The 20,938-nt window shown below is 35.6% G+C and overlaps 1 protein-coding gene across 7 annotated transcripts in view; it reads right to left on the bottom strand.

Moving 5' to 3' along the window:
- LOC127470999 (sodium channel protein type 2 subunit alpha) overlaps positions 1 to 20,938 on the bottom strand; it is a 76,988-nt gene that overhangs the window by 9,704 nt on the left and 46,346 nt on the right. For all 7 annotated transcript variants that reach the window (XM_051787233.1, XM_051787238.1, XM_051787232.1 and 4 more), the window contains 6 exons: positions 20,045 to 20,401; positions 17,946 to 18,425; positions 7,259 to 7,379; positions 6,740 to 6,894; positions 4,478 to 4,651; positions 2,286 to 2,408 (listed from right to left, as the gene is read on the bottom strand). In XM_051787233.1, coding sequence (XP_051643193.1) covers positions 2,286 to 2,408; positions 4,478 to 4,651; positions 6,740 to 6,894; positions 7,259 to 7,379; positions 17,946 to 18,425; positions 20,045 to 20,401 — 1,410 coding nt within the window. The remainder of the gene's footprint in view (positions 1 to 2,285; positions 2,409 to 4,477; positions 4,652 to 6,739; positions 6,895 to 7,258; positions 7,380 to 17,945; positions 18,426 to 20,044; positions 20,402 to 20,938) is intronic.

Raw genomic sequence — 20,938 nt, 5'->3', positions numbered from 1 at the left:
TATTAGTCATTACTTTTACATAAATTTTATTTCAAGTTATCTCAATTCTTCTACCTAAAAAATATAAGTAGATTTCTTAAATGAAGTGATATCATCCATCAAGAATAATTATTGAGATATAAAGGGATAGTTAATGAAGTAAAAATATTTGTCCTCAAGTTTCCAGTCTCAGTACACCTGAGAATTCTGTTCCTGTTTCTGCTACATCTGCAGGTCCACTCATGTTCTTCATTTTTTAATTGCTGGATTCCTACAGCTGACCTACTTTCTCTGGTTTTAGTCTGAGTCCTGAATCTATAGAGGACCAGCTTGTAATATGAATCATTTGAAGACACTCAAAACACACAGTTATGCATCACTGGAAATGACTATGTTATAAACAGACATCTTGAATTTCCCTGTCTCAGACCTTAAAATGTTCTCATACTAATTCCTTCATCACCTTCAGGTACTGTATCTTTCAAGACACTAAACCTAGAATTAATTACTTTAAATAAGGCAAAATTCATTATATCCATAGGAAAATTTCAATGGTTAATTGCTTCACTAATAAAAATATAGATCATATTTCTAGTCTGACATTATCTAGTTGTTTTTTATATCTTTTGCTAAAGTCATAAATGTCCTCCATATTTGAGAATTTTACAAAGATACAGCTGGCAGATCAGGATCCAATCAGTAGGTAAAGTTTACACCAACTTCATGGGACTGACAATTATCAAATTATCAAACCTTCATGACAAAGTGATTGTTTTTTCCTTGCCACGATAAATTGCCACTTTATATGCAATTTACTGTGCATATAAAATTTGTAATATTTTTGGTTTGTTTTTTTTCCTAATCATTGTCATAAAGAAAACCCCCAGCTAATGCAGTTTTTAGTGAAACACAACTGAGGTTTTAGACAGGCCTCACACCTGATATAAACATCCCACATTTTCAGATTTGCTTCAGTAAAGCTCCAGAAATGTGTTGGAGACAAGGAAATGGTATTTCCTATTTGAATTTATAATGTTTCACCAAAGTCTGTCTTCTTTTTGATTGAAGCCTCTTCTCTTACTTTCCACACACATAGAGCATCACATTTTCTCACCAATTTGTAGTTGAGTTACAAATTTGCTAATCAGCTTACAACCTGAGGTGCCAAAGATCAGTGATCGCAGCAGAGAGCTCACAAAAGGATAACTTTTAATGACAGCAATAGGGTTCCAGCTCAGGTGCATCTGCTGTTTAGATCTGTGGCAGTATGTCCAGGAGAGACAGATGGACCCCGAAGGTGTATGTCAGACATCTTCCTGTGGCGGGTACTACAAAGAGCTACGTGTATCTGCCATCTCCAGTTGTTCACTACTACCCCTAAGAGAAACTTCTCTAGAGCTTTCAAGTCACAGCAGAATGCCTAAGATCTGTCCATTTCAGTGCACTGAAGAAGTGATCCAAACTAATGAATTTGACTTTGCACAGGAACAGACTGAGCATGCCCCACTGGGCAGCTGAGGGGCTCAGCTGTGGTAGCTGCCACGCTGCTAATGAACAGCTGGGGACAGGTTATTCTCGAATATACCCAACTCTGACAGCAAAAGTCTGATATGTTTTCAGGCTGCTTAGTGCCCTATAGATTATAATCAACATTTTAGAATCAATATGGAAAGCAGTACGCAACCAGAAATAAAACCAGCTCAATCTCTGATATGTTAGAAAAGTTTTGTTAAATAGAATGCAATAGTTCTAATATGAAAGAGAGAAGGTATATTGCCAATGTACTTATTAACATGCAAATTCATTACAAAACTTTTTGTTGTAACAGACATTCCCAACTAAGATATACAGAACTGTAGGTTAAAAGATGCTTGACAGACTGTCTATGATACTCTACACTTGTAAGAAATACGCATGTGCATATATACATGGGCGCATGTGCACACACTTTTGAGAGGAAGTATTGGTTTTTTTAAAGCTGTTCTGACTATAGTAGGATGTATTTGAATGGGATAAATTCAGTTTTGTAGTAATATTGCATAGATCCATGCAGTTCATAAATCCTTGGGCCATCCATGAAAATATGAAATAAGGTGAAAGGCCCAGGAGCCTAAATAAGTGTAAAATGTGTGCAATAACACATGAATTCATATAAGCAGATGAAGCCTTTTGCTTATATGTTAGTGATAAATGTGAAATATACAGGATGATAGTGTAGCACTTCTGCATGGATTTGCTGCTGAGTATTCTGCATGCATTGTTTCCGTGTATGCATGCAGCATTTCAATTCTTTCATGTTGTCTTACCCTCATCCCTTCAAATCGCGACAAGGCTCTTAGAGGTCTCAAAGCTCTTAGTGTCCTAAGGGATTTAATCGCACCAAGTTCTGAGTAGCCCAAGGCATTAGCTGTTAAGCTAACCAAAGAGACCTACACAAAAACAGAAAGGCAATATTGCTCATTCATCTCTTATATCCTTTCGAGACATATGGTGGGAATGATGTGTGCCCTGAACTTCTCAAGAAGATTCAAGGCTGGACCTCTTTCTCCAGGAATCCCTCTATAATGCAGAAAGATCTTTCAAGTCAGACAAAGTAGAATAAAAGTATATTCTAGGTACCTGTTGATGAAACCATGTTGGCAGAATGGTATAAAAAATGCCTTCTACATTCACATAAACCAGTCAACATTTGGTGGTATTTAAAGAAAAACGAAGTCACATGCAAAAAGAAAACTCTCAAAAGCTGGGTGAATTGGAATGGCCAATTTAGGTCAGGCCTTCCCATGATATCTTCAGAACTTGATGAGAATGTAAAAGCTTTCAAAAACCACATCCAGACCCGGCCTTTGGTCAAATGTAATTTTCTAGTGTCCAGAAAATCTCATTCAATAGCCATAGCTACCAATGCTGTTCACATTTAACCAGACTAATCAAGACTGAGAACCAACTGTTTGTTAGACTATGGCAGAAGCTTCATTGTTAGGCATATCCACACTTCATTACATTCCCTGTGATTCCTTTAACCACTTCATCAATTCTGGCTTGCATAACGCTGGTCTGGTCTGCAGGCAGATGAGTAAATAAATTAGAATAGCTGTAAAATAAATAATACAATTATCTTTCATCAATAATCCTTGGGAATGTATTTATAATAGCCATTGGGAAGGAGTGGTCCTAATAAAGAAAAAATAAACCAAATCACCCCCTATTTCCCTTCATTTAATGCCCTTCCCTTCCATCCTTCCTGTTCTCCCAATTCTTTCATCTCCAAATTGATCTTTTCACTTTTTTTATCTCAATCCCTGATTACAGATTAAAAGAAATTCTTGGGATATTAATTTTTTCATGAAAAAAATTGCAACAGGCTAAGGTTGCCATGAAAAACTAGTGAAGTTATTTATAAACTTCACAGAAGTAACTAAGTCCCTGATTATCAAATTAGAATAAAATATCTGTTGATAAATACAAGCTTAACTGGTCATGGCAATTTACACATCTGATGACTGAGCCAATACACTGTTTTATACAAAGGTACAGACTCATTCACAGAATACTAAATGTGCATATAGTCATGTTTTATCATAGGATTTGCAATGTTGGTATAGATTTAAAAGTTATAATGTTTTCCAAGATCTGTATAGTAAAGACTCCATGACCTATCATATCATAGTAGTTTTAGGGAGATACATAACAATTCCTATAGAATTCTGCTGCTTTTTGAAATGAGCGAATAAGTGAATCAAGACACCTTCTTAGCCTGCTTTCCATGGGAATTACATCCGTGGAACAGAGAGATGCCTATTATCACAGTCAGGCTATTGGGGATGGAAGGGAAATGAATATCTGCTATATGGCAGAAGACCTGTAATCTTCCATTTGTGCTACCCAGCACCGTGCATACATTGTTGAGCATGTAGACTTGAAATCACAATGCACTTATCAGTAGGTTTCTTTCAGACAATGTGTATCTGCTCCTTGGTAGTGCAGCCTTTTGAAAATCATTTGAGAACCCACTTTAAGGGGGCTCATCTATGGTTCTATAAATCATCTCTTTGAGGTCACCCACAATATGGTGATAAGTGCAAGAGTACTGAATAGTACAATGGAACTGAGAATTCCTAGCAGTATTTTCCTTTCATATTGCACAGAGTAAGCGATAGGACGCTTACAGTAATTGATTAGAATATTAGAAACCCTTAAAGAAATTGCTTCCATATACAGCAAAAACTGAAGAGGATCCTTTCCATACCACCAAAAAATAAGATAGTAAAAATCATTATTTCAATAAAGCATTACTACTTCATAGAGAATTTCATTACAACATCTCTAGAGTAACAAGTATATCTGAATATTTTTTCCTTTCTGAAAAGAATTATAAACCATACCACATCAACAGTTAAAATAGAGTTTTCATTTAACAGAACAGAAATCCTATCCTGAAAACATAATATTCTGATTTTTAGAGCCTGTAGTACAGGACATGAAAAAGAATACATACATCGACAATCAGGAAGTCCAGCCAGCACCAGGCATTAGTGAAATAGGTTTGAAAGCCATAAGCCACCCATTTTAAAAGCATTTCCAGAATGAAGATGTACGTGAAAACTTTGTCAGCATATTCCAGCATAGTCTTGATAGTTTTACGTTGTTCTATGTAGATATCTTCAAATGCCTGTGAAAAAGATTTTTCAAGATATAATTAAATATCTTCACAATTTGCAGTGTGTTATATAATGGCCAAGAAAGAATTTGAATTGAAAAAATATATGTGATGATAAGGCATACATCCTTCCCTCAAGTGTAACTTTGGCTTTCGCGTCACACTTCATAAAGCTGGGTCCAAACACAATATTCAGCTTTCAGCTAAGCTGAACAGTGACACACAAAACTTACTGTAGTACCACTCCCCAAACTAATTTTAATTTGTTTCCATGGATACTGTTGGGCTTGCATGGCCAGGTTTTGGTAGCAGGGTACAGGGGTGGTTTCTATGAGAAGCTGGCAGAAGCTTCCACCATGTCTGGCAGAGCCAATGGCAGCTGGCTCCAGGATGGACCCGCCGCTGGCCAAGGCCGAGCCAAGCATGAATTATAGTAATGCCTCTGGGATAACATATTTAAGAAGGGGAAAAAAAGTTATTGCACTGAGCTAATTGCGACCAGGGAAGAGTGGAGTGAGAACATGTGAGCGGAACAGCCCTGGAGACACCAAGACCAGTGTAGAAGGAGGGGCAGGAGGTGTTTCAGGCACCAGAGCTGGGGTTCCCCTACAGCCCATGGTGCAGACCATGGTGAAGAAGCTGTGCCCCTGCAGCCCATGGAGGTCAATGGGATGTAAAGATCCACCTGCAGCCAATGGAGGAGATCCCACGCCAAGGCAGGTTGATGCCCAAAAGAGGACTGTGAACTAGTGGGAAACCCATGTTGAAGCAGGCTCCTGGCCCAGACCTTCAGAGCCATGGAGAAAGGAGCCCAAGCTGGAGCAGGTTTCCTGGTAGGACTTGTGGCCCTGTGGGAAATTCACACTGGAGCAGCCTGTGCCTAAGTACTTCACCCCCTGGAAGAGCAACCCATGTTGGAGCAGTTCATAGAGAACTGTTTGCCCATGGGATGGACTCACGTTGGAGAAGTTCGTGGAGGACTCTCTCCCTTGGGAGGGACCCCACACTGGAGCAGGGAAAAGACTCCTCTCCCTGAGCAGCAGCAGGAGCAACCTGTGATAAACTGACTGTAACTCCCATTCCCCATCTCCCTGAACTGCTGGGAGGAAGAAGGTGGAGCTTGGGAAGGAGGGAGGGGTGGGGGGAAGATGTCTAAGATTTATTTTAGTTCTCATTACCCTACTCTGATTTGGTAAGTAATAAATTCAATTAATACCCCCAATTCGAGTCTGTTTTGCCCATGACAGCAATTGGTGAGTGATGTCTCCCAGTCCTTATCTCAACTCATGAACCCTTTGTTATATTTTCTCTCCCCTCTCCACTAGCGGAGGGGAGTGATTAGAGCAGCTTTGGTGGGTGCCTGGCATCCTGCCAGGGTCAATGCATTAAAGAGAGCAATGGCTTACTGACATAAGGATTTCCTTTGTGGTAGCTACAACTTTATATCAAAATTCTATGAAGGATTTAAAAATGACTCTGTGATACAGTATTTTTGATGAATAATTGAAACCAAACTCTGAACGCTAACCCACAAAACAATCCTAAATAGAGAGAACTCCCTTGTCAAAAGAAAATGTCTACAATGACCGTGAACCACTATGCATTGAACCAAGTGTAGCAAGAATATTACATTTTGCTCCTGCTGTGGGGAACTAATTACTTCAGTACTTACTCAGTGCACTTGATTTAACACCAATCTGTAAAATACCTGATAGAATCATGTTGGCACCCTACATCTCAGTCTGACAATTCAAGTTGCTCTTGATAAGTTCCTAGGTCAGCTGTGTTTTTATTTAAATGTGTATATTAAAAAAAAAAGCTATTATCATCAATATGAAGGTATGTGAACACCAGTCTGATAAAATTATTTATTTCCATTAAATCTAAATTTTGAACTTGCCAAATGATTTGTTTCATAGCCTGTGAGCAAACTCTTATGTAACCTACAATATATGCCAAATACTTGCTGATACATGTTTACATTATAACATTTATGAATCGGATATCAAATTCTGATTTGTTCCCTGCAGCTATATGATTAACAGAAATTCTAAATGCTTGCTGCTTAAAATAGTCACAATAGTTTCACATTTAATTTACCAGAGCACCGCTGCTGAGAAGAATCATGAAGACTATGAAGGTCTCAAACCAGTTGTGTTCAACAATCTTATAGCAGGTTTTCCTAAGATTCCACCAGATTTTCCCTTTTCCATCTTCTACACTGACTTGACAGCATTTGAATCTCCGTACACATCCTAAATGTGATGATAAATTTTAAGACATCAGAATAAGGTACGTATTTATTAGGAATTACAGTTAACAGTAGTCAATTATTTCAGTGCTACTGCAGTAGATGCTTGTAAATAAGTATCTCCTATTTAAGCATTTTTGTTTCAATATTTGAAGTTAAAGCTTTGTGCCTTTTATTATACCTTCCAAGGAGAAAGAGAGCACACACATGAACAGTAATCTACAGCAGTGACTCTGAAGGACTTACTAATGCAAATAGAAATTACAACTATAATCACAAAGCTTCTTTCTGATTTGAACAAAAATAAAATTCTCTGCAAGGCAACACCATTAGGTCGATGTATCTTGCATATATTTTGCTTTCCCTACCTTCTGTAAAACAAGCCTCCGGCTCCAGAACTTCTTCAGGTTCTGCTTCTGGTTGTTCACCCTCTGGAGGTAGTCCAATATCAACTGTGCTGCCCTCGGATGAACTGGATGCATTTAATTTCTGTGAATGAAACCCCACGTAATTATTTTTTTTCAATTTCAGTTATTTTGAACAGAAATTTGAAATGCATATCAAAATATTTTGCATGTATTCAGTGGTCTCACATTAAAATAACTTCTTATCTACAATCTATAATGACAAATTGCTCTACTACAGGTGAGGTCACAAGATTAGAAACTACACCATGTGCATTTTCCCTATTGAAAATATTTTGATATTTTCATACAAGGAATTGCTGAAATTATTATACTACTATTCTGAGCCACACATAAGAATTTAGAAGGGAAATTTCAGTAAGTTAGGACTGGGTGCCTTCCAAACTTTATACTGTTTAATTATTCCAATCATGTGGCTGCATTTTAGATGACACCAGATAACATGTGTTAATACAAATAAACTTCCAACATCATGACCAAACCAACAGCAAGCTCCACAGATGTATTTTCATGTCTCAAGTAAATGTTTTTCTATCAAGTCAGAAAAAATCTAAATCTAAAAAGTTTCAATATAAACTTTTCATTATCATTGACATGAAAACACATGTTATGAGTTGTATAGGATAATTTAATTCTCTCTGTTTCCGAAGGAGCAGCACATTACTTTAAGAGCAGTAGCTGATATTTTGCATTCTCACTTGCCAATGCATTTTCTGAATTTATTGTGCATTTTTAAACTACTTATTACTTTGGTACAGTACACATAGATGTCCAATCACCATAAAAGGCCAAAAAAAAATCTTTGGAAGACTAAGGTGAAAACAAATGCTTTTAAAACAATACCATCAAAAAATAATACTGCACCAATAAATCATACTGATAATATAATTCAAACTTTAAAAGTTATTCTTTTACACCATCACATTATGTTGGCAACAGACAAATATGAGTACTATAATAAGTAGTTTGATCATAGCATTCTATGACTCTTCTAATGTTATCACTATGTGGAGTATAACATCAGTAAAATGGCTGCATTGATAAGTAGCTAATCTTATAAAGGGAATGATGTAAGCAGATTTAGAATAAAGACTACAGAGAATTAATACTAAACAGAGATGGTCCATGGTAACATTAAAGATACGTATTTTTGCTGACACTTAAATCTGAAGTTAGAGGCATTATTCCTTTAAAACATCTTTGAGAAAGCTTCAGGTTTTTGTAAAGGAAATGTAAACAATATTAGTCTGTGGATACAGAAAGTAACTTAAGATTTGAATGGAATTTTACATTGCAGCAAATATTCAGTATGTTCTTCAAACAAAAAGAAGATTCATTCCTTCCCCCCCCGATTCTATTGAATCACATTGACAATATATTGTGTTGTGATTTTGACATAGGCTGAACTCTGATTTTTGTGTACTGTGGTGCACTATAGAGCACAATTTAGAGGAAGACCAAACAAATGGAAAAATGTATTGTAGGATGTATTATGCACTTAATTTCAGTGATATCTGCACACTCCTTTTCTCTAAACTTTTTTAAAAATCCCAGCTTACATATTAATGTCTCATGTTTGTGCATAAATTTTAGCATCCATGAGGTCAGGTCCAGTGTACAGAGATACGGATGCACACTTTTCTGCAGATTATTATTTATAAATTTCCCACTGTAATATGCTCAAATTATAGACAATGCATGGCAGTTCGGTCATTGTGGAATACTGCCTCTAAAATTGAGAAACTGGAAAGTATGGAATTAAAACTGTAGTCCTCAAGTAAGGACTACAGCATTTAAACATCATTGGAAGTCAATCATCAGTTTGAGGAAAGGCCAGAAATACCATAAATGCAAGGTACATTCCAAAGAAATGTATATATGGTGTTAAAAATTACCATTTATCAATACAATACACTAAATTATTTTTAAACTGAGCAGTGACTATCTGGTTTTATTATGAAGTATTTTCTTAAAATGTTGCTTGCATCATTCCAATCTGGACAGCATTTCTAGCAGAATGCTGTAGTAGTAGCAGAGCAAACAAAAATTATGAACTGGCTAAACAATAAGTTTGAGAAACCTACTGTCCATTCTTTTACAAGAAAATGAAAAGTTCAGTAACTCAGATATTATGCAGTTAGTTTAATAAACATACAGGATAATGAATTCCTATTACTGAAATCGTGTAAGACTAACAGATAACATGGAAGAATTGAGATATCCACTATAAGGAGAGATCAAAAAGATCAGACAGAAAAGGCAGAAAATTATCAGTAGAACTGTCAATTACCAGGAACATCAAAAAGACATCTTAATTTATGTGGGGCACTACGTATGGTGAGTTGTATCTTACACATCTCTTTTCACTAAAAATCTGGTATGCTTCCTTTACAGAGCTGTAATAATAATCACAGGAGTTAAGCTGAACAGAAAAATTCTAAATTGAATCGACAGCAGCTGATACTTGAAATGCAACAATTAAATGCCTTATCCCATTGAGAATTCAGTTACTCTTCTGTTGATGTAATAGAGCATTTCCTCAGCATGCTGTTCTATTATACCTGAATTTAGCCCCAACCTGAGCAGTATATAAAGAGGGATATTATAAAAATTATTCAATAAATTCAATCTGTAATAATTCAGTATCATTTGGGGAAGAAAAAATTAGAAATTTTCAAGAGATATAATTACTTCTTTCATTTTGTTATGTTATGTTTAACGTTAAACTTATTGTATGTCATGCTACACAATATTTATAAAATTCAGTATGCATTACAAACAGCCAGGAAGGTTTTATGATACAAAATCTTAGGATTTTATCAAATCAGTTAAATTCAGTATGCTAGGAAAACTTCTCAGTAGCAATCATGTATTTCCACAGCAAACTTGTGCTCTGGCATAAAGCAAGTGACGCAGGGCCGTTGTACTGATTTCTATGTATTCAACACAACATCACCTGGAAATGGACCATGTTATTGCTGATTATGCTTTGTCCATATGCTTTGATACATATGGACATATACATATGGACATAATACAAGACTATTTCTACCACTTACTGTGACTTGCCAATGTTCACACATGGAATCCAGTTGGATAGCCAGACTACCCCTAATTGCAGACCCTGATATATTAGGTATTTGACATATCCTGGTTCTTTACCTTAACATATCTGAAGTTACCTTTTTACCTGGTAAACTGTTCTTTGCTCACCTGCATTATAAAAACTGGATTTAGGCAATGACTATATACTTAACACATATACAGCCTTTAAAAAAAATGAACCTGTAGAAACAAGATAATCATCAAACTCAACTGTTAGCTTTGATCTAACAGTAAATCCCTTTTAAGCTTTTTGTTATACCATGGTTCCAGATTTCAAAAGTACTCAGTCATGCAGGTTATAAGAGATTTATCAGGATCAAGCATTAGACACTCTTTGAGAGTTATGATCATTGATTTTTTTCTGAATAGTATGTTAAGGAAATTATTGTCAGAGAAATCTGTTTTTCAAAACCTTAGAATGTAGATACTCCATCTCCTTTACACAGAAGACAGTAAGGGGACAAAAGTACTTACATGTTTCTAAAGCAGCAGAATACTGATTATCATAGAGATTTATATATCTTTTACATCACATATACCAATAGCCTTGACAGTCATGCTTTAGTCAGCAATACAGTACAGTATGAGACAGAGGTTTTAGTTTAGCTTTCAAGATAGGAAAGCAGCTTGCCTATCAGAGCAGCATCACAAAAAGCAGCAGCCAAGATTAGGTCAGGAAGTTTTTTACAATATTACTTTCTGAACCTTAACATCTCACAGATTCATACAATTCTGCTTCACTTACAGCCAGGACACTTTTAACTGCTAACATTTCTTTCTTTGTTTGTTTCAAAGATGTTTATCTGAGAGTAGCTGAACAGCTCTTAGCTTAACATTTTTAACAAAGCCTGAAATTTCATGATTGGCCAGGATGCCACTAATAGCTGTTGAAATCATAGCTGTTGAAGGAGCAAAGAGCAGAACAGACACAAGCAGGAAGATGGCACCAAGACAAACCACCATTTTGGTTTTGCTTTCAATTTCCTTTCCTCCCAAATACCTGTGAAAATGTTAAATAATGGAAATTACATTGCTTTTATTTTCTCATTGCTGTGTGGATGTCAGTATGAAAATTAGATGTTCTGTGATATAAACGGCAATATTATATCCAGCTATCCAGTCTTTTTCAGTACAGATATCACCTATAAAAACAGTGAAGTGGTAGATAGCACTGTGATTCCCCTGGTATAATTAAGTGGAATCTGGATGTCACTCTTTCTAGTTCTTATACAGTCAGGCATACTAAGTCTATCAGTACAAAATACCAGAACACTGTTAATCAAGGTAAAACCATTTTGTGATGATTGTTAGCTGTGAATACTGCAACCCAGGATCCCTAATTATAGCCCACTCTGTAGTGTATTGATATTCAAAATTCTTTCTATCTACTTATTTATGAGCATTTCATAAATGAAAATATTTGCAAAAAAGTTGTATGAACGCAAAAGCATCATAAGTAGCTGTGGAAATATGCTCCAGTGGGAAAAAGCTCTCCCACTAGAAGCTACTTAAAAAGGCTCTTTAATTCACACAAGAAATAGTGAGAGGATATTTCTGGAACAGAGTAAGGGACTTGTGTTTGCAAAGACTAAACAAGCAAACTCCAATTAACTCTAACATTAACAACTTAACATAATCCACTATGAATCACAATATGCCAATACAATGTGACCAATTCACAAACAATACAAAGCCTAAATTCTTCAGAGCATCAAAAGACTTTGAATAATGAGTATTTTTAAATCAAAATACATATTATCAGATAAATTATTCTGTAAAAAAAAAAGAGAAAAAGCTCTGCAATAAGTATATTTTAATTCCACTGATTTACCCAACTGGAAGCAACGTCATACGGCTGTGGTGTTGTAAATATTATGGCAATGTTTAATAGGTGAGATGTAAATCACACTGAAGCTGGGGACTTTTTGGTCCAAACTCAGTAGCTTATTTACTAGACTGCTGAACTTTATTTTTTACTGATTAGAAAGTTCAAGTTTCTCAGGCCAGACAATTTTAGATGTTCCAGGAGGTAATTAATTTGTGAGCAAAAATTTAAGAGCTATAGTAAGACTAATTTGGGCCAGATCTTACTATTAGTTTTCTCTTTGCACCTCTACACCTGTAAGTGTGGGCGTAAGTAAGAGCAGAACTGATCTCTGAATGTTTGACCAGCCAAATACCAGTTTTGCATGAATCCTTTCAACCAAATTATGGTCACATGCTTTGACTGCAGAAATTAAGTTAATTTCATGCTTAACAGTGCTTCAAGTACTGCATATTAATCTCCAAAATAACTAAATGCTTATACTAAAGTACTAAAGAAAAGCATTTCCAAAAAAAAAAAAGTGAAAAATAAAAACATGACTATTATGAGTTTGCAAGTTACCTCCATTATAAGCTAAAATACAATAGTATGAATGTTTTCCAAAACAGCTAGCAGCTTTTCATTATCAACATGACTTACAGGTGGACTTATATAAGCTTCTGATGAGAAACATAGCATATATGTTACATATTCTGTCTTCCTTCAGAACAAAAGAAAACCCTTCAAAAATAGAAACCTGAAAACTATATCATAAAGATTGGGAAAGGTACATAGCATGCACTGCAAAATACTTTTAAAATGTCATGGACAGTATAGCATCTGTACCACAGAAATGTTGGGGCTGCCGATCTTGCCTGACCATGCTGTGATGCGAGTCCCGTGACTCAGCAGAGAGCAGCTGTGCATGTTGGTACTTATTGCAATGGATGGGGCAGGGTCATAGCTGAGGAGCATGCAGGCCAGTCCATACCCGCTAAAAAGTGATTAAGTAGAATATACATAGAGATGTATAACTTGCTTAGGTAACCTGTGTAAAACTGGTGACACGATGCTCTGCCTCGCTAAAAGGCACCAGAGCTGCTCGCTTGACTGATCCAGCTTGGTTCTACTCCTGTGAGAAGTAAGAACGGTAGGAAAGCAAGTTCAGGACACAGCACCTCTGATGTTTTGCGCTGAATATTGCTTAAAGTAAAATATAGATCATTAATGTGTCTGCAACAGCATTAGGAGATTCCATTTTTTCAAGCCATTTAAAAATATCTTATAACTGGTAAAACTTAGCGTAATTACTGGCCTAGAAGTTATATTTAGCATACAGTAATTATTACCAGCTATTATTATTTTTATTACTATTATTTTAACTAATTATTACACAGTCATACAGGTACTACAAAATTTTCCATATATACCATCCCTGTAGTACTTAAGCATCTAAAATGGCAAAATTATCTTTATGCTTTCTATGCTGGATAGCAGTAATGCAGCTGAGATCCATAGACCCTTATGTATAGGACAACAGACTCAGCACAGTGGTCCCACATTTACTAATAGCCCTGCTTCCATGGTAAAGTTTTATTTAGTATTTATTCTCTAATTCCCTTATTACACTGTATTCACTCACTGCCATTCTTATGGACACACTGTTCTTATAACTAATTTAATCTTAGGTTTCAGGCAATTTTCTATAAAATTCCATGTTAATTCACACCTACTATGCATGTACTACATTGTATGTATTGTTTCTAGAAAGGTGTAATCTAGTTAACATTTCCATTAAAATACTGGAATCTATGTGTGTTACAATAAAGAATGCATGCAACATTAATATACTTAATCAAAACTTGTTAATAAATCACAACTACTCCGTTGAAATTCAGCTTATTGCCCTATACCAGGGTGAATATGTGTATTCTGTTTCTACATAAAAGCCAGGAGAAGCACACACGCACGTTCTGTGCCAGCCTCTGGCTGTCTTGTGCAGTCTCTGGCAGATGAACTCAGAAACAGCAGTATCATATAAGTGGAAAAACATGAGAGGGCAGAAATGTAAGGTACATTATAGCATGGAAAAAAGAAGAAACCTTAAACACAAAGCCATTTGTAGCCACTTTTTTTTTAAATTTAAAAAATGCCTTCTTTTGCTATGGATCGTTTTCATGACAAGAGTGTTGGTCCTCTGACTAATAAGCCATCACTCTATATCAAAAAACATCGTGGATAAGAGTATCTAGTGAAGAGTAGGAACTAGGATTAATATTTTAAAAATGTGCTTTTGTGACTCAAATCTACTTGAAATCTAGGCATTTCAATAAGAAATATGATCACAATCTTTGCTTACTGCTCTGTTGCTATTTAAAGTTCCTGAAATTTGTAAGCCTTTCTCTTCAATTTTTCACCTTCAGCTTCTGCAAGAGTAAGAAATTTTGGTCCTGAATATGCTCAGACGAGTTTCAGCTTGACCAGTCAAAACTGCTTGGCACTAGCTCACTCCTGACTTAATATGCATTTCTTTGTCTTATCACCTGATCAGTTTGCAGTTCCTGAAGAACAACAGGATTAAGTACCTCCAAGAATGTAGTGAGGACACTGTTTTCTTCTAAAGATGGTATGTGGAGTAGAAAGCCTTCCTTTTATGGGGAAGCTTAATGACAGGAACTCATGTCAAATGTGGGATAAACCTCTTTAAAATTTTCCCTATAGGAATTCAATACTTTTTGTCACCCTGTAGAATGACCCAATTAGGGTCCTTCCATTGGAAGAAAGGGATGATTTGGCTATGGAAAACAGTCAGCAGTCATCCCATCCTGTTTCACAAAGAAGTAATAGGTGCACCATTGTCACTGTGGTCATACTCAGCCCTGCTAACCAGCAGCACAGAGGTTTGTATGAGGTGTATCCTCCATCTCTTCTACTGACATAATGTTCTTGTGCAGTGAAGAGTTAAAGAGCTACAGTAAAAAGAAGCAAATGGGAGAATATTGGTGATCAGGGAATTCATCTGATTTTGGTCCCTATTTCAAGATATCTTAGCCACTGACTACTGACTGTTAAAAAAAGTATTAATAGATTTTGTAGCAGGAAAAGATTTCATTCTTTAAACAGATGCCTTAATCATTAGGCAAGTTCCTTCTTGCTATTACTGTTCAGTGAATCACAATTTATTTTCTGCACGACTAGTTTCAGCAAAAGAAATGGAGAGTACTCCACTAGTACAGAACAGTCCTGTGATTACATTTTTAAAAACAGACTTCAGCAACTTATTAATCTAACAATCACTAATGAAAATATTTAAAATTACTTTTCAGTCATTCTAATGACATATAGTATTTAAATTGGTAGAATCCAATTACACTGCCAAATAAATTTTTGCAGAGAAGTTGCCAATTGAAAATTATCAGAGCTATAACCTATAATCTATAACCTTCAGTTAATACATATATAACTTCATAACTTTTAAAAGTGAACAGGCACAGGAAAAGTTTATGACAATTAAAACATGTTTACTACTACCATGAGTAGTGGTAATATCATAATCAGTAACATCATCAGAATTAATCTGATATGGGTGGGAACACAAAATAAGCAGCAAAGGGAGAAGAGTTTTCTTGGGTGCATACTTCTAAATGTACTGGAATTTCACAGTCAACATCTCACAGTGTTTGTGTCAGATTTTCTTTTAATGTCATTCATAGAGTAATATAATCTGAAAAATCATTTATAATATATCTGCAGAATAACAGTATCTTCTTCACACTTTCCAATTTAGGCATTTAAAATGTTTTATAAAAAGTGTTAGGTTTAGGTTGACAGCACCCTCGAAACCAATAAAAACACTATACTAACCTTACAGACAAATACAGTTCGATAGATAGGTATTTCTTATGCCATCAAGACACAATAAATATTTTGTGATGAAGAAATGACAACTTAAGGAGTTGCATTATGTTTCCTAGTACTGAACTTGAACTGAAAACACTTTATTCCCAAACTTGCAGGACATCCTCTGGCTATCACTAGTTACTAAGCAGGGAAAAGGCTGGACTTGAAAAGACGAACAAACCCAGAAGGACCAGGTCTACACTAAGAAAGTACATGATTCACAAAAAGACAGGAAAATTATCTGTGCCATTACTGTCACATGCATTTGTTACAGATGATTTCACTGATGGGTGGAATTTCACCAGATCAGCAATAGAATTTGCTGCTCCTTTGGCAGCAATAAGTTTTGAAACAGTTAACAATGGGAAAATAGAACAGTGGAAGGACAGAGCGATGCTCTAGATCTATGTGGCTTAAAGGTGCCTGAGAAGATTCTTTTTCTTATCTTACGTACAAAGATAGAATAGAATCAACCAAAATTCTACATTCAGTGAAACTTCCTCTTAATTACATAGAAAAATTAGAGGTTAAACTACAATAAACTCTGACTTGTTCTACACCCAAGTCATGGTTTTGAAGAGTAAGATAAATATTAATATAATCAATCAGAAAAAAATATTTTTAAAAGAACAATAAAGACATTTGAGATTAAAAAAAATAAAATATGACTAAATGTGTAATCATCATCATGGCCAGGCTTCACGAACGAAGATTAAGGAAGGCTCTGTCCACATTTATTACAGGCACGCTGGTGGCTAATGAGGCCAATATGAGATAGACATAAAACGTGTAATACAGTTGGTACAAAAACGGATCTCAGGGTGAAAATTACTGAATCTTACCCATATTTATACCCTAAGATTCAAGCATGAGAAAATCACTTATGAAAACCTTTCTGTTAGTTGTTAACTACCCCACAGCATGCAATACTGCTTAAAAATACCCATACTGATGCCAAATGATCTAGCATTGGTACTAAGCATAGCATAAACTTACTCCATTGAGATGGTGTGCCTCCATCACTTTCAGTTGTGCAGGACAGACCACTGGGTTAAACATGATAATAATGCTTTGGCATCCACTGTAACTCTTTAAGTGTTAGCTTGGATTTATTCACTTGGCATCACATTGTGCCAGAAAGAGGTACATTTTATTACAGTCAGAGTAGGTAGATTCAGTAGATGCAAATATCTTAAAGCTTTGAAAATAACAATGGGTAGTCATGTGAAAGGATCTCATACTGAGGTATAAAGCTTTTTTTACCAGAAGGCCATTACTTCACTTCTTCAGTGGTTCTGTTACTATCAGAAGGATTATTAGTGATTTATATGAAATTGTTTAGATGCTGGTCCAGTATTCAAATGTACCTATCTACGATGTATGTAGATGTATTCCAACAATATCAGTAAGGTTAAAAACATCAGAATGAACTGCTGAATTGACAGGAGGCACTCCAGAAAGCAGATAAAGGAATAAATAAACTGCACTGATGAAATAAGCATGGAGAAACACACCAGCCACACATACTTTGTATGACTTCTGGTATTCAGGGCTAGTAATTGATTCTTTTGCTTGTTAAAGATTTAACTAAATAAACATTTTCTAAAATATTGTCTTATGCATCTTGATTATTACTGTAAATGCAATATTGTACCACCATCTCACTCAAAACTTGCAACCTTACATCAATTCATTTTAAATAACATTACAAGTTTGTATATGCTGTTATAAAGGAATTAAAGAGAGATTTCAATTCAACACTAGTAACCTTCGGAAAAAAAGAAAAGCATCATAGTATTTTAAGTCTAGAAATAGTCTTACCTCTTTGCTTTCTTCCAGGTCCGACTCACTGCTGAACTCCTCTGTATTTAAATTTTCAAAATCTGATTCCCCGACAGCAATGGGCACTGTCACAGTGAGACTTGGGTTGTTTATGAATGACATGTAATCACTTTCATCAACAACATATTTTTCCACGCTGCTGCCTATGCCACTGGTAGTTCCATTCCCTTCTTTAAGATAGGCCAGGTTTTTACCTATGTCTACTATTGTATGGTTGGAAATACAGCTGTCTTTTTTATTGTTTAGGTCTTCAAGAGGTTTGATTTCATCTAAAACTTTCTGTTTTCTAACAAAGGCTTTTTGGATGAATTCACGCACTTTTCTCTTCACATAATCTATGCCTTTCTGAATCCTTGCCACAGCAATCTGGAGATTGTTCATTTCGTTATCATCATCTGTAGCAGCAAGGTTGTCTGAACTAAATGAGCTCAGCAGCAAGGCCAAAAAGAGGTTGAGTACCTAAAAGACAGTAAGGTAAAATATATTGGATCTCTTATTTTTAAGTCATAAAAGCAATTCCATTATGAGTTGTGCAATATGACATATATTTTATTTCACAGATAGTACTTTATTTCAACCCACTGTCCTGCTATTTTTTCCAGTCCATAATCCTTGTCCCCCACATTTTATTATCTGGTCAAAAACATTTTAAGCTGCTTTAACTTCACTAATATAAGTGAAAATCAGAGCTGTTCCCTGACTTTCTCCTTCACACTGGTAGTGTAGATCTGCTCCTCAAAAAGAAGAATGACACAAGGAGGCAAGATACAACATAATATAGTAATTTATGCAAGCTACATCCACCGTAGTGTTCATGGGCCAGGACAATGCAGGCAGACACCAGTCTTTTACTGTTCAACAGACCATAGTTTCAGTGTCTCTAATTCAGAATACAATAAACCTATATTTGGCAAGAATGTATGAGTCTATTTTGGTCTTGAGCAAGAAAACTTGCTATGTGATAAAGGGTCCACAGGTGAGATACACTTCAATTTCAGGAAACTATTTCAGAATTACTTGCATGACATTTTACAAACATACAAGAGAAATTTGGATTGCATGCAATTATGACAGACCATGCAAAACCGATTAAAAATCAGTTAACCTAAATTATATTTGTCAATTCTTCTTGTTCAAACTTGAAGAATATTTTAGAAGGTATATCACAGGAGTCTCACATTAGTCTGGTAAGAGTTGATATTTATGCCTGTGGATAAGGATATTTATAAAATTTTTGGATTACAGCAAAGAGAGAAGGGGATGCTAGCACTCAACAAGTAAGAACTACAATTAAGTATAACCATGGTAAATCAGGTAAAATACTTGAAAATTAATGTGACATTTAATTCTGAAGTACTAGCAGTACAGGAAATTATTGTTTAGAAAAAATGAAAAGTGTATATATACAGAAGGCGTGAAAACTTGCAAGGTGGAAGCCCTATAGAAAAGGGCATAAAGGTTGCAACAGGAAAGCAATGCTGGTACAGAAATTTCATGTCATTTGGGGATGTACTACAAGGAATGTTGGGTGTAAGAAGTGGAAATATAATTATTCCACATTATTAGTACTTAGGTCTCTATTCAAAATGTTGTTCAGGAGGAATTCAGAGATCAGTAGCAAAAGGGATAAATAGTTTACAAATCATCATCTATGAGAAAAAATTGAAGAGTTAGGCTTGGTTTGTTTCAGAAAGAAAAGACTGAAAGTGGAAACAGTAAGCTTTTAATATTATAAATGTTGTCATGAAGACTAACAGTTTCCACTATTGTGACCAGTTAGTTTAATTGGCTGTAAAAGGTAATTTAAGTTAGATTTTTGTTAAAAGGCATTTTTAACTCTAAGCATAATTCAACACTGATCTTGCTAAAAAGGCTATAAACTTACTGAGATTGAAAAGAAAATGCAGACAAATATTTTTCATAAATGATCAAGGCGTATTTGAACCTGGTTTAGAGAAAAGGCAAATGAACTACATGATCTCCTGAAGCCCTCCTCCGGTCTTCTTCTCTGATTTCTAAATCATAAAAAATAGGAAGTACGTTCTAAGAGTTCTAAAAAATCCCCACTGATTACATACCACTAGGTTTCCAATCACCATGACCATCATGAAGACTGTAAGGCACATGGTTTGGCCAGCAACCTCCATGCAGTCCCACATCGTTTCTATCCATTCTCCACACAGCACTCGGAATACAATCAGGAAAGAGTGGAAGAAGTCATGCATGTGCCAGCGTGGAAGTTCACAGTCACTGGAGATCTTGCAGACACATTCCTTGTAGCTTTTCCCAAAGAGCTGCATCCCAACCACAGCGAAAATGAACACAATGATGGCCAGCACCAGGGTCAGATTGCCCAGAGCCCCCACTGAGTTGCCAATAATCTTAATCAGCATATTTAGAGTTGGCCAAGATTTTGCCAATTTGAAAACTCGAAGCTGCAAAACAGAAGAATGGTATACAGTTATTCATGCTGCTAATTGTAATGAACTTACTGCTATACATTTCATATTTCAGTTACCCTGTGTCTAAAGCATGTCTTATGTAACCTTTAAAAATTTTAGTTACAAAATTTCTGTTTCCAATTCTTTGTACAAGACAACATGTCAGGTCTTAAGTCCTGATTTAAATGACAACAAATCAAAAATACTGTCTTCTACGTTTATTTCAATTACATTGCAATTATCACAGTTATCACTCTAATTCAGACTTTGCCTCTTTTGGTGATCTTAGATATTTACAAAAAAGCTGCACTTGTCCGACAAGGTGGACAAAACAGTCTTTCTCCTTTAGTTAACTCTAAGAGACTATTACTAAAATAAATGAGCACATATGAAATGTGATCAGTGGAATAGGATCATAAATTTATAGACACTTCCAGATCACTTTCATATTAAGTGGCAGTGAGATAGAAGAAACAGTTTTCCTAGAAAGAGAAACAAGCTGGAGTTGTTAATGTCAGACATACAAGTTAC

The sequence above is a fragment of the Manacus candei genome, unplaced genomic scaffold, assembly GCF_025592945.1.
Source record: "Manacus candei isolate 608988 ecotype Guabito, Panama unplaced genomic scaffold, ASM2559294v1 h1tg000023l, whole genome shotgun sequence".
Classification (NCBI taxonomy): Eukaryota; Metazoa; Chordata; class Aves; order Passeriformes; family Pipridae; genus Manacus; species Manacus candei.
This window is presented reverse-complemented; position numbering and strand designations above follow the sequence as displayed.